Here is a 14,230-nt window from a genome sequence, read left to right on the forward strand (position 1 = left end):
ATAACTTCCAGCATTACATACTATGACTTTCAGTTTACAACAAGCAATGATAACCACACTCTTTCAAGTTTATAATAAGGTTTTGTGAACAATGATGGTATAAGCCAAATTGTACAACCAAACCACAACTGTTACCAACTGAATTTAAGTCATCAATAACCAACATTTTTATAGTAAGAACCAGTGACACAACATTACATAAATTTATCAAAGATTGTTTATGACTTAGTTCATCACATAAAACAATGAAGGTATATTTTCTGATAAATATTATTGTAAGTTTAAATTAAAACAACTTTTTAGAAATCATTCAAGGAACTGGGTCAAGCAATTACAAGGTTAAGTGGGTTGGAGGGTGCATGATACCAAAGTCCACTGGGCTATCTGTTGTGACCACCAAGGAAAATCGAACCCCTAATTTTAAGTGTTGTAATCTGTTGAAGAAAATTACATTAGTAATTTGCAGAACTCATGAGTGAAAATGGATACATTCTGTATATCTTTACTTTAAAACTTTATAAAAATGACAGTAGAAACTTATATCTGAGACTGAGGAAAACAACAGATAGACACACAATCACCCACACTTACTTTCAGAAGAGGTTTAAGTTTGAATGAACATCTGCCATCAAAAGGGACAGAAGATGTTCTCACCTGTATGTATGTGTGTTTATTAGTAAGAATCGTTGAAAATGGATTTTGATAACAAGTCGATATATATTTGGACTATGGTCCAACTTGGAAGTGATTAGTTTCTGGAGTATCAATGTTTAAGGTAAGTTCACAGAATCTGTTAACCTCACGACTGAGGTTTTCACTCTATAACTCAACACAATGATGATACTTAATACACATATGTGGAATATCATTCCTCATTGTTCAATCAAAGATCATAACAAGGGACAGCTGAATATGATCAGTGTTGTGTAGTCCACGTGTGCACCACACAGAGTGTCCCTGTAACTTAGATGTTCGATTATATTTATTAACATAGGTATAAAGGTGTTCCTTTGTATTGACTTATTTAGGGCTTGAGTTGTTGTATAATTTTGCTTTTGGTTATGTTTGTTTCTTTATTTAGTATTTGGGTGTTTTCTATGGTTATGTTGTGTTTATTTGATTTGTAGTGTTCAAAAACGTGTGAAGGTGACTTTTTATGTTCTGTGAATCTGGTTTCCATTTTTCTACTTGTTTCTCCAATATAGAAGTCGTGGCAGTTATTACATTGTATTTTATAAATAATGTTGGTGTTGTGTTTGTCAGTGTAGTTTTTACATAGTATAGACCTTAGTTTTGTGTCTGGTTTTTTGAATAAATTTGGTATTAACTGGAATTTACAGAAGTTCCAACCACTGAAGCCTGCAAGATAGGCTTAGAACTCTATATCCGAGACCTTAACCTATCAACAGACATTCCTAGCAACCAATTAGCAACCCCTCATAGAATTCACCACAATGAAGACAAACTTCATGTTCAACAATCACAACTATATACAAACAAATGGCCTAAGCATGGGCAACCCAGTATCACCAGTTCTAGTCAATATTTTTATGACACAAGTTGAAACACAAGCAATTAACACAGCATTACATCCACCACTATATTGGTACAGATGTGAAGACACGGTTGCAGGATTCACATCTACAGAACACATACTTAATTTTTTCAACCACATTAACTCTATACATCCCAACATTAACTTCACATGTGAACAGGAAGAAAACAATCAAATATCATTTCTTAACTTCAAAATTACAAGAACCGATACACAATTTAAAACAGAAATCCACCGAAAAATCACCCATACTGAACTATACATTTCTTGGGACTCAGCACATGAAACAAAACAAAAACTTAACATAGTAAGAAACCAAATATAACTTTGCTCACCAGATAAAATTAACAATGAATTAGACAAAATAAAACAATACTTCATCAACATCAATAAGTTTCCTCCACAAATCATAGAAAACATTATACGCACACACCTAGACAGAAAGAAAAATCAACCAACAAAAGTAAATATATCCCATGAATCAAAAAATCACGAAACCATATACTGCTGCATACTATATATTCCAGACATCAGCAGAAAAATAACCAACATTTGGCAAAAACTAGTAACAAAATATGACATTCCAGTTAATACCAAATTTATTCAAAACCAGGCACAAAATTGAGGTCTATACTATGTAAAAAACTACACTGACAACCACCACACCAACATTATTTATAAAATACAATGTGATAACTGCCATGACTTCTATATTGGAGAAACAAGTAGAAAAATGGAAACCAGATTCACAGAACATAAAAAGTCACCTTCACACATTTTCAAACACTACAAATCAAATAAACACAACATAACCATAGAAAACACTCAAATATTAAATAAAGAAACAAACATAAAGAAATGCAAAATTAAAGAAACCTTACTTATACAACTCAAACCCAAAATAAACCAATATAAAGGAACGACTTTATACCTATATTAATAAATATAATCAAACATCTAAGCATGCCCTCAACATTCCTACAATCAGTTACACAACCCCCTTCAAACATGTGGTCAGCTATCGGTCAGTTACCTCTTTCTTTGTGAACCTGACGATTACTGAAGGAGGTCGAAACGTTGTTCGCTCCTCTATATAAAAATTTTCTCAACCCAAACCAGCCGTTTTTACATATACAGTGTAGCACATGGCTCTATGATAAAGGTTAAATAGTGAAAAACATGTAAGAAGCAACTTTATATATATTTTTAAAATACACTCTTTGTTTTGGTTTGTTTGTAACAGTACAAACAACATATTTTTCTTTTCAAACTAACAATCTACATTATACAATAAAAGCTTTGTTATTCTGTGTCTGCAGAACTTGAAGAGTATTAGAGGGATGAACATTCCAGTTATGAAAGCATTTCCATTACAATATGGGTCATGTCAAATCATCCAGGGGGCTGCAGGTGACCCCAACAGAATGCCTTGAAAAAATTCACATGGGCTCATCTACCCATATAATGAAAAACTGCCAAAGATTAGATCAATATCTCTAATAGTTTGATTTACAGCCCTGTAAAATTTAGTTAATTTGTTTTTATTTTTGGCGAATTCATTTTCGGGCAACTTTGGCTGCTTAACGCTACAAGAGTAATGGTCATAGAAGGCTGAAATTTTCTACACTGACTGAATTAATCTCACAGAATTCAAACATAGTCTCAAACCAAGTTTATCTCTCTTAGGATTTGTATAGTGAGGCAGTAAAATCACCTGAAAACCCAAAATCGTAAAAAACATTGGTTTATGAAATAAGCCATAGCTCTGATACTTAATATGATACAAAGATGAATTTTGTTTTCAAATTTCCTGTAACATATCAGTTGATAAATCAGCAATTTTGTAATTAAAAGTCTAGGACATAGCTAAAAATAGCCCTACTTCAGGCCACAGTTTGACCATGTCACAAGTTATTCAACCTTTTCAGATTTTTACCATATATTCTTACATCTCTGAATTTCATCTATAAAGAAAATCAGGATGGTGTTCAACCTACTTTTTGAGTTATAATTTTTTAAAGTATCCTCTGACCATACGTTTTTTGTTTAGAAAAAATTCAGTTCAGGTGTGTTACTGTGTGCAAATATTATATCCATACAATTTTGAAAAATACCTGTCAGAATTTTATGAATCCCACTGAAATATTCTAACCAGCCTTTCACAATGTTAAATAATGAAGTTGTAAGAAACAAGAAAGAATCCATTTCTGAACAAGTTTATCGGCATAACTAGTTAGATCACATGACAATGCAAATATATTGTGTATGCATTACAGTTATACAGATATGGCTGAGTTTAAGATTCATAATATAATAAATACAAAGATAAATCAGACACAAAAAGCACAGTGTTACAACAGTGGATAACTGAGAAAGATTATAGTCACACCAAACTGCAATAATCATGACAATGAAATGTTTCAAAAACTGCTTTGGTGATAAATTAGCCTTAACAACATCAAATAAACACTGATTTGTTCAGACAGCTTGAATACATTTCTGAATTTTGAGTTTGATTATGTTGAGATCACTTTGACTAAGAACATAGTGGCAAGCACAACTGTCTTGCATGGTAGGTGCACTTATCAGACAAAGGATATGTTGGAAAGGAATCCAGTTTTCATCTTTACGTGACCTCACAGGACATGAGAACAGTTTGTTTCTTGATTTCTTTATAAATGACACCAACACAACGGAATGTTCATCTGATCTATCTGTTATGTTTCCCATATACCATTCATGATCGTGTATGCATGCCACATATTTCCCTGGCTGATAATCGTCATTATCATTTGAGCTGCTGCAGCATCACTTTCACTGCTACTACCAACAGTTACAACTGTATACACATCATCAAAGTTGCCCAAAAATGAATTTGCCAAAAATAAAAAACAAATTAACTAAATTTTACGGTGATGTAAATCAGAAACTATTAGAGATATTGATCTAATCTTTAGCAAGTTTTCATTATATGGGTAGATGAGCACATGTGAATTTTTTCAAGGCATTCTGTGGGGGTCACCTGCAGCCCCCTGGATGATTTGACATGGAATGACCCATATTTAACAAGAAACACTTTAAAATTTGTTAATGTTTTATACTAGAATATTTCTACATCACCTTTAACAATAACATACTTAAAATATAATAAATGTTGTAAAAACTCCAAGCTGTATAAAAACATTTATCAGCATGGTACATGTTGGTGGGAAAAATAATGGAAAGAAAGATATGATATCACCGCTAAGATATAATGAACATTTCATTTAGAGATATTGAAATTGCTGGTTATGAGTTTTACACATGTGAAGTTGCCACATAAAGATTTTACTGCCCTCTTGTATGTCTTCACAAAAAACACATGAATATATGGTAAGCAATACACTGATACTGCTTCACCTGTACACTTAACAGAAAATACAATCTGACCATTCACTTGGGTACATTGAAAACAAAATTAAATGACGCTTAGTCCATTAATATATATGTAATTCTGGTAAAAAAAGTACTTACTCTAGCAAAATCGTAGGCATAACAATAAACACTTTTAAAAGTGCTTGAGTCAGCTGGAAGATATCTGAGGTAGTCCAGTTTGCACCGAATATCTTGCATGGTGTCACAGCTGATAAGAGAATAACACTCCTACATAAGATAGCTTGGTGACAGAGCAAATATGAACCAATCAAAACACTTTCACAATCAACATTATTTTACAGGTGTAATGGACCTCTATTCCAAAAGTTTCACAGGTTAGCCTCAGTCAGGCAGTTTCTGAATAGTAATGTTTCTCTAGCAGAGTTTGTGTTTGCAACACTTGTTTTTCATTTAATAAGTAATACGAAGAAGTTACATTTCAAGAAAATTGAGTACATGTACTCTGTACAGCTAGAGCAGCAACTAGAGAACCGTTAAACAATGACTACATGTACTCTGTACAGCTAGAGCAGCAACTAGAGAACCGTTAAACAATGAGTACATGTACTCTGTACAGCTAGAGCAGCAACTAGAGAACCGTTAAACAATGACTACATGTACTCTGTACAGCTAGAGCAGCAACTAGAGAACCGTTAAACAATGAGTACATGTACTCTGTACAGCTAGAGCAGCAACTAGAGAACCGTTAAACAATGACTACATGTACTCTGTACAGCTAGAGCAGCAACTAGAGAACCGTTAAACAATGACTACATGTACTCTGTACAGCTAGAGCAACAACTAGAGAACCGTTAAACAATGACTACATGTACTCTGTACAGCTAGAGCAGCAACTAGAGAACCGTTAAACAATGACTACATGTACTCTGTACAGCTAGAGCAGCAACTAGAGAACCGTTAAACAATGAGTACATGTACTCTGTACAGCTAGAGCAGCAACTAGAGAACCGTTAAACAATGAGTACATGTACTCTGTACAGCTAGAGCAACAACTAGAGAACCGTTAAACAATGACTACATGTACTCTGTACAGCTAGAGCAGCAACTAGAGAACCGTTAAACAATGAGTACATGTACTCTGTACAGCTAGAGCAGCAACTAGAGAACCGTTAAACAATGAGTACATGTACTCTGTACAGCTAGAGCAGCAACTAGAGAACCGTTAAACAATGAGTACATGTACTCTGTACAGCTAGAGCAGCAACTAGAGAACCGTTAAACAATGAGTACATGTACTCTGTACAGCTAGAGCAGCAACTAGAGAACCGTTAAACAATGAGTACATGTACTCTGTACAGCTAGAGCAGCAACTAGAGAACCGTTAAACAATGAGTACTCTGTATAGAGCAGCAACTAGTACTCAATGAGTACAGCTAGAGTACAGCAGACAACTAGAGAACCGTTAAACAATGAGTACATGTACTCTGTACAGCTAGAGCAGCAACTAGAGAACCGTTAAACAATGAGTACATGTACTCTGTACAGCTAGAGCAGCAACTAGAGAACCGTTAAACAATGAGTACATGTACTCTGTACAGCTAGAGCAGCAACTAGAGAACCGTTAAACAATGAGTACATGTACTCTGTACAGCTAGAGCAGCAACTAGAGAACCGTTAAACAATGAGTACATGTACTCTGTACAGCTAGAGCAGCAACTAGAGAACCGTTAAACAATGAGTACATGTACTCTGTACAGCTAGAGCAGCAACTAGAGAACCGAGTACATAAACAATGAGTACATGTACATGTACTGTACAGCTAGAGCAGCAACTAGAGAACCGTTAAACAATGAGTACATGTACTCTGTACAGCTAGAGTAGCAACTAGAGAACCGTTAAACAATGAGTACATGTACTCTGTACAGCTAGAGCAGCAACTAGAGAACCGTTAAACAATGAGTACATGTACTCTGTACAGCTAGAGCAGCAACTAGAGAACCGTTAAACAATGAGTACATGTACTCTGTACAGCTAGAGTAGCAACTAGAGAACCGTTAAACAATGAGTACATGTACTCTGTATGAGTAGCAACTAGAGAACCGTGAGTACATGTACTACAGCTAGAGCAGCAACTAGAGAACCGTTAAACAATGAGTACATGTACTCTGTACAGCTAGAGCAGCAACTAGAGAACCGTTAAACAATGAGTACATGTACTCTGTACAGCTAGAGTAGCAACTAGAGAACCGTTAAACAATGAGTACATGTACTCTGTACAGCTAGAGCAGCAACTAGAGAACCGTTAAACAATGAGTACATGTACTCTGTACAGCTAGAGCAGCAACTAGAGAACCGTTAAACAATGAGTACATGTACTCTGTACAGCTAGAGTAGCAACTAGAGAACCGTTAAACAATGAGTACATGTACTCTGTACAGCTAGAGTAGCAACTAGAGAACCGTTAAACAATGAGTACATGTACTCTGTACAGCTAGAGCAGCAACTAGAGAACCGTTAAACAATGAGTACATGTACTCTGTACAGCTAGAGTAGCAACTAGAGAACCGTTAAACAATGAGTACATGTACTCTGTACAGCTAGAGCAGCAACTAGAGAACCGTTAAACAATGAGTACATGTACTCTGTACAGCTAGAGCAACTAGAGAACCGTTAACAATGAGTACATGTACTCTGTACAGCTAGAGCAGCAACTAGAGAACCGCTAAACAATGAGTACATGTACTCTGTACAGCTAGAGCAGCAACTAGAGAACCGTTAAACAATGAGTACATGTACTCTGTACAGCTAGAGTAGCAACTAGAGAACCGTTAAACAATGAGTACATGTACTCTGTACAGCTAGAGCAGCAACTAGAGAACCGTTAAACAATGAGTACATGTACTCTGTACAGCTAGAGTAGCAACTAGAGAACCGTTAAACAATGAGTACATGTACTCTGTACAGCTAGAGTAGCAACTAGAGAACCGTTAAACAATGAGTACATGTACTCTGTACAGCTAGAGCAGCAACTAGAGAACCGTTAAACAATGAGTACATGTACTCTGTACAGCTAGAGCAGCAACTAGAGAACCGTTAAACAATGAGTACATGTACTCTGTACAGCTAGAGCAGCAACTAGAGAACCGTTAAACAATGAGTACATGTACTCTGTACAGCTAGAGCAGCAACTAGAGAACCGTTAAACAATGAGTACATGTACTCTGTACAGCTAGAGCAGCAACTAGAGAACCGTTAAACAATGAGTACATGTACTCTGTACAGCTAGAGCAGCAACTAGAGAACCGTTAAACAATGAGTACATGTACTCTGTACAGCTAGAGCAGCAACTAGAGAACCGTTAAACAATGAGTACATGTACTCTGTACAGCTAGAGCAGCAACTAGACAATGAACATGTACTCTGTACAGCTAAAGCAGCAACTAGAGTACAAACAATGACTACTGTACTCTGTACAGCTAGAGCAGCAACTAGAGAACCGTTAAACAATGAGTACATGTACTCTGTACAGCTAGAGCAGCAACTAGAGAACCGTTAAACAATGAGTACATGTACTCTGTACAGCTAGAGTAGCAACTAGAGAACCGTTAAACAATGAGTACATGTACTCTGTACAGCTAGAGCAGCAACTAGAGAACCGTTAAACAATGAGTACATGTACTCTGTACAGCTAGAGCAGCAACTAGAGAACCGTTAAACAATGAGTACATGTACTCTGTACAGCTAGAGCAGCAACTAGAGAACCGTTAAACAATGAGTACATGTACTCTGTACAGCTAGAGCAGCAACTAGAGAACCGTTAAACAATGAGTACATGTACTCTGTACAGCTAGAGCAGCAACTAGAGAACCGTTAAACAATGAGTACATGTACTCTGTACAGCTAGAGTAGCAACTAGAGAACCGTTAAACAATGAGTACATGTACTCTGTACAGCTAGAGCAGCAACTAGAGAACCGTTAAACAATGAGTACATGTACTCTGTACAGCTAGAGCAGCAACTAGAGAACCGTTAAACAATGAGTACATGTACTCTGTACAGCTAGAGTAGCAACTAGAGAACCGTTAAACAATGAGTACATGTACTCTGTACAGCTAGAGTAGCAACTAGAGAACCGTTAAACAATGAGTACATGTACTCTGTACAGCTAGAGCAGCAACTAGAGAACCGTTAAACAATGAGTACATGTACTCTGTACAGCTAGAGCAGCAACTAGAGAACCGTTAAACAATGAGTACATGTACTCTGTACAGCTAGAGTAGCAACTAGAGAACCGTTAAACAATGAGTACATGTACTCTGTACAGCTAGAGCAGCAACTAGAGAACCGTTAAACAATGAGTACATGTACTCTGTACAGCTAGAGCAGCAACTAGAGAACCGTTAAACAATGAGTACATGTACTCTGTACAGCTAGAGCACCAACTAGCAACTAGAGAACCGAGAACCGTTAAACAATGAGTACATGTACTCTGTACAGCTAGAGCAGCAACTAGAGAACCGTTAAACAATGAGTACATGTACTCTGTACAGCTAGAGCAGCAACTAGAGAACCGTTAAACAATGAGTACATGTACTCTGTACAAAGCTACAGCTAGAGTAGTACAACTAGAGAGCACCGTTAAACAATGAGTACATGTACTCTGTACAGCTAGAGCAGCAACTAGAGAACCGTTAAACAATGAGTACATGTACTCTGTACAGCTAGAGTAGCAACTAGAGAACCGTTAAACAATGAGTACATGTACTCTGTACAGCTAGAGTAGCAACTAGTACAGCTAAACAATGAGTACATGTACTCTGTACAGCTAGAGCAGCAACTAGAGAACCGTTAAACAATGAGTACATGTACTCTGTACAGCTAGAGCAGAACTAGAGAACAAACAATGAGACATGTACTCTGTACAGCTAGAGTAGCAACTAGAGAACAGTTAAACAATGAGTACATGTACTCTGTACAGCTAGAGCAGCAACTAGAGAACCGTTAAACAATGAGTACATGTACTCTGTACAGCTAGAGCAGCAACTAGAGAACCGTTAAACAATGAGTACATGTACTCTGTACAGCTAGAGCAGCAACTAGAGAACCGTTAAACAATGAGTACATGTACTCTGTACAGCTAGAGCAGCAACTAGAGAACCGTTAAACAATGAGTACATGTACTCTGTACAGCTAGAGTAGCAACTAGAGAACCGTTAAACAATGAGTACATGTACTCTGTACAGCTAGAGCAGCAACTAGAGAACCGTTAAACAATGAGTACATGTACTCTGTACAGCTAGAGCAGCAACTAGAGAACCGTTAAACAATGAGTACATGTACTCTGTACAGCTAGAGCAGCAACTAGAGAACCGTTAAAATGAGTACATGAACCGTTAAACAATGAGTACATGTACTCTGTACAGCTAGAGCACCAACTAGAGAACCGTTAAACAATGAGTACATGTACTCTGTACAGCTAGAGCAGCAACTAGAGAACCGTTAAACAATGAGTACATGTACTCTGTACAGCTAGAGCAGCAACTAGAGAACTGTTAAACAATGAGTACATGTACTCTGTACAGCTAGAGTAGCAACTAGAGAACTGTTAAACAATGAGTACATGTACTCTGTACAGCTAGAGTAGCAACTAGAGAACCGTTAAACAATGAGTACATGTACTCTGTACAGCTAGAGCAGCAACTAGAGAACCGTTAAACAATGAGTACATGTACTCTGTACAGCTAGAGCAGCAACTAGAGAACCGTTAAACAATGAGTACATGTACTCTGTACAGCTAGAGCAGCAACTAGAGAACCGTTAAACAATGAGTACATGTACTCTGTACAGCTAGAGCAGCAACTAGAGAACTGTTAAACAATGAGTACATGTACTCTGTACAGCTAGAGTAGCAACTAGAGAACTGTTAAACAATGAGTACATGTACTCTGTACAGCTAGAGTAGCAACTAGAGAACCGTTAAACAATGAGTACATGTACTCTGTACAGCTAGAGCAGCAACTAGAGAACCGTTAAACAATGAGTACATGTACTCTGTACAGCTAGAGCAGCAACTAGAGAACCGTTAAACAATGAGTACATGTACTCTGTACAGCTAGAGTAGCAACTAGAGAACCGTTAAACAATGAGTACATGTACTCTGTACAGCTAGAGCAGCAACTAGAGAACCGTTAAACAATGAGTACATGTACTCTGTACAGCTAGAGCAGCAACTAGAGAACCGTTAAACAATGAGTACATGTACTCTGTACAGCTAGAGTAGCAACTAGAGAACCGTTAAACAATGAGTACATGTACTCTGTACAGCTAGAGTAGCAACTAGAGAACCGTTAAACAATGAGTACATGTACTCTGTACAGCTAGAGCAGCAACTAGAGAACCATTAAACAATGAGTACATGTACTCTGTACAGCTAGAGCAGCAACTAGAGAACCGTTAAACAATGACTACATGTACTCTGTACAGCTAGAGCAGCAACTAGAGAACCGTTAAACAATGACTACATGTACTCTGTACAGCTAGAGCAGCAACTAGAGAACCGTTAAACAATGAGTACATGTACTCTGTACAGCTAGAGCAGCAACTAGAGAACCGTTAAACAATGAGTACATGTACTCTGTACAGCTAGAGCAGCAACTAGAGAACCGTTAAACAATGAGTACATGTACTCTGTACAGCTAGAGCAGCAACTAGAGAACCGTTAAACAATGAGTACATGTACTCTGTACAGCTAGAGCAGCAACTAGAGAACCGTTAAACAATGACTACATGTACTCTGTACAGCTAGAGCAGCAACTAGAGAACCGTTAAACATAGAGTACATGTACTCTGTACAGCTAGAGCAGCAACTAGAGAACCGTTAAACAATGAGTACATGTACTCTGTACAGCTAGAGCAGCAACTAGAGAACCGTTAAACAATGAGTACATGTACTCTGTACAGCTAGAGTAGCAACTAGAGAACCGTTAAACAATGAGTACATGTACTCTGTACAGCTAGAGCAGCAACTAGAGAACCGTTAAACAATGAGTACATGTACTCTGTACAGCTAGAGCAGCAACTAGAGAACCGTTAAACAATGAGTACATGTACTCTGTACAGCTAGAGCAGCAACTAGAGAACCGTTAAACAATGAGTACATGTACTCTGTACAGCTAGAGCAGCAACTAGAGAACCGTTAAACAATGAGTACATGTACTCTGTACAGCTAGAGTAGCAACTAGAGAACCGTTAAACAATGAGTACATGTACTCTGTACAGCTAGAGTAGCAACTAGAGAACCGTTAAACAATGAGTACATGTACTCTGTACAGCTAGAGCAGCAACTAGAGAACCGTTAAACAATGAGTACATGTACTCTGTACAGCTAGAGCAGCAACTAGAGAACCGTTAAACAATGAGTACATGTACTCTGTACAGCTAGAGTAGCAACTAGAGAACCGTTAAACAATGAGTACATGCTAGAGCTAGCAACTAGAGAACCGTTAAACAATGAGTACATGTACTCTGTACAGCTAGAGCAGCAACTAGAGAACCGTTAAACAATGAGTACATGTACTCTGCACAGCTAGAGTAGCAACTAGAGAACCGTTAAACAATGAGTACATGTACTCTGTACAGCTAGAGTAGCAACTAGAGAACCGTTAAACAATGAGTACATGTACTCTGTACAGCTAGAGTAGCAACTAGAGAACCGTTAAACAATGAGTACATGTACTCTGTACAGCTAGAGTAGCAACTAGAGAACCGTTAAACAATGAGTACATGTACTCTGTACAGCTAGAGCAGCAACTAGAGAACCGTTAAACAATGAGTACATGTACTCTGTACAGCTAGAGCAGCAACTAGAGAACCGTTAAACAATGAGTACATGTACTCTGTACAGCTAGAGCAGCAACTAGAGAACCGTTAAACAATGAGTACATGTACTCTGTACAGCTAGAGCAGCAACTAGAGAACCAAGCTAAACAATGAGTACATGTACTCTGTACAGCTAGACTAGCCAAGTTAAACAATGAGTACATGTACTCTGTACAGCTAGAGTAGCAACTAGAGAACCGTTAAACAATGAGTACATGTACTCTGCTAAGAAAAACAGCTAGAGCACCAACTAGAGAACCGTTAAACAATGACTACATGTACCTGTAGCTAGAGCAGCAACTAGAGAACCGTTAAACAATGAGTACATGTACTCTGTACAGCTAGAGCAGCAACTAGAGAACCGTTAAACAATGAGTACATGTACTCTGTACAGCTAGAGCAGCAACTAGAGAACCGCTAAACAATGAGTACATGTACTCTGTACAGCTAGAGCAGCAACTAGAGAACCGTTAAACAATGAGTACATGTACTCTGTACAGCTAGAGCAGCAACTAGAGAACCGTTAAACAATGAGTACATGTACTCTGTACAGCTAGAGTAGCAACTAGAGAACCGTTAAACAATGAGTACATGTACTCTGTACAGCTAGAGTAGCAACTAGAGAACCGTTAAACAATGAGTACATGTACTCTGTACAGCTAGAGCAGCAACTAGAGAACCGCTTAAACAATGACTACATGTACTCTGTACAGCTAGAGCAGCAACTAGAGAACCGTTAAACAATGACTACATGTACTCTGTACAGCTAGAGCAGCAACTAGAGAACCGTTAAACAATGAGTACATGTACTCAAAATACAGCTAGAGCAGCAACTAGAGAACCGTTAAACAATGAGTACATGTACTCTGTACAGCTAGAGTAGCAACTAGAGAACCGCTAAACAATGAGTACATGTACTCTGTACAGCTAGAGTAGCAACTAGAGAACCGCTAAACAATGAGTACATGTACTCTGTACAGCAGTCAGAGCAGCAACTAGAGAACCGTTAAACAATGAGTACATGTACTCTGTACAGCTAGAGCAGCAACTAGAGAACCGTTAAACAATGAGTACATGTACTCTGTACAGCTAGAGCAGCAACTAGAGAACCGTTAAACAATGAGTACATGTACCTCTGTACAGCTAGAGTAGCAACTAGAGAACCTGTTAAACAATGAGTACATGTACTCTGTACAGCTAGAGCAGCAACTAGAGAACCGTTAAAACAATGAGTACATGTACTCTGTACAGCTAGAGTAGCAACTAGAGAACCATTAAACAATGAGTACATGTACTCCAGCTAGAGTACAGCTAGAGTAGCAACCAGAGAACCGTTAAACAATGAGTACATGTACTCTGTACAGCTAGAGCAGCAACTAGAGAACCGTTAAACAATGAGTACATGTACTCTGTACAGCTAGA

General features: G+C 37.8%; 1 protein-coding gene across 6 annotated transcripts in view; it reads right to left on the bottom strand.

Annotated features, from left to right (window-relative positions):
- Positions 1-14,230, bottom strand: part of LOC143247866 (DCN1-like protein 4) — a 38,391-nt gene that overhangs the window by 7,568 nt on the left and 16,593 nt on the right. For 3 of the 6 annotated variants that reach the window (XR_013026732.1, XR_013026733.1, XM_076496420.1), the window contains one exon: positions 5,069-5,177. The exons of the other annotated variants lie outside the window; for them this stretch is intronic. Coding sequence is in view for 1 of the 3 variants with exons in the window: in XM_076496420.1 (XP_076352535.1) it covers positions 5,069-5,177 (109 nt within the window). In the remaining 2 variants the exon portion in view is untranslated. The remainder of the gene's footprint in view (positions 1-5,068; positions 5,178-14,230) is intronic. 6 annotated transcript variants of the gene reach the window in all.

This window comes from Tachypleus tridentatus, chromosome 3 (genome assembly GCF_004210375.1).
Source record: "Tachypleus tridentatus isolate NWPU-2018 chromosome 3, ASM421037v1, whole genome shotgun sequence".
NCBI lineage: Eukaryota > Metazoa > Arthropoda > Merostomata > Xiphosura > Limulidae > Tachypleus > Tachypleus tridentatus.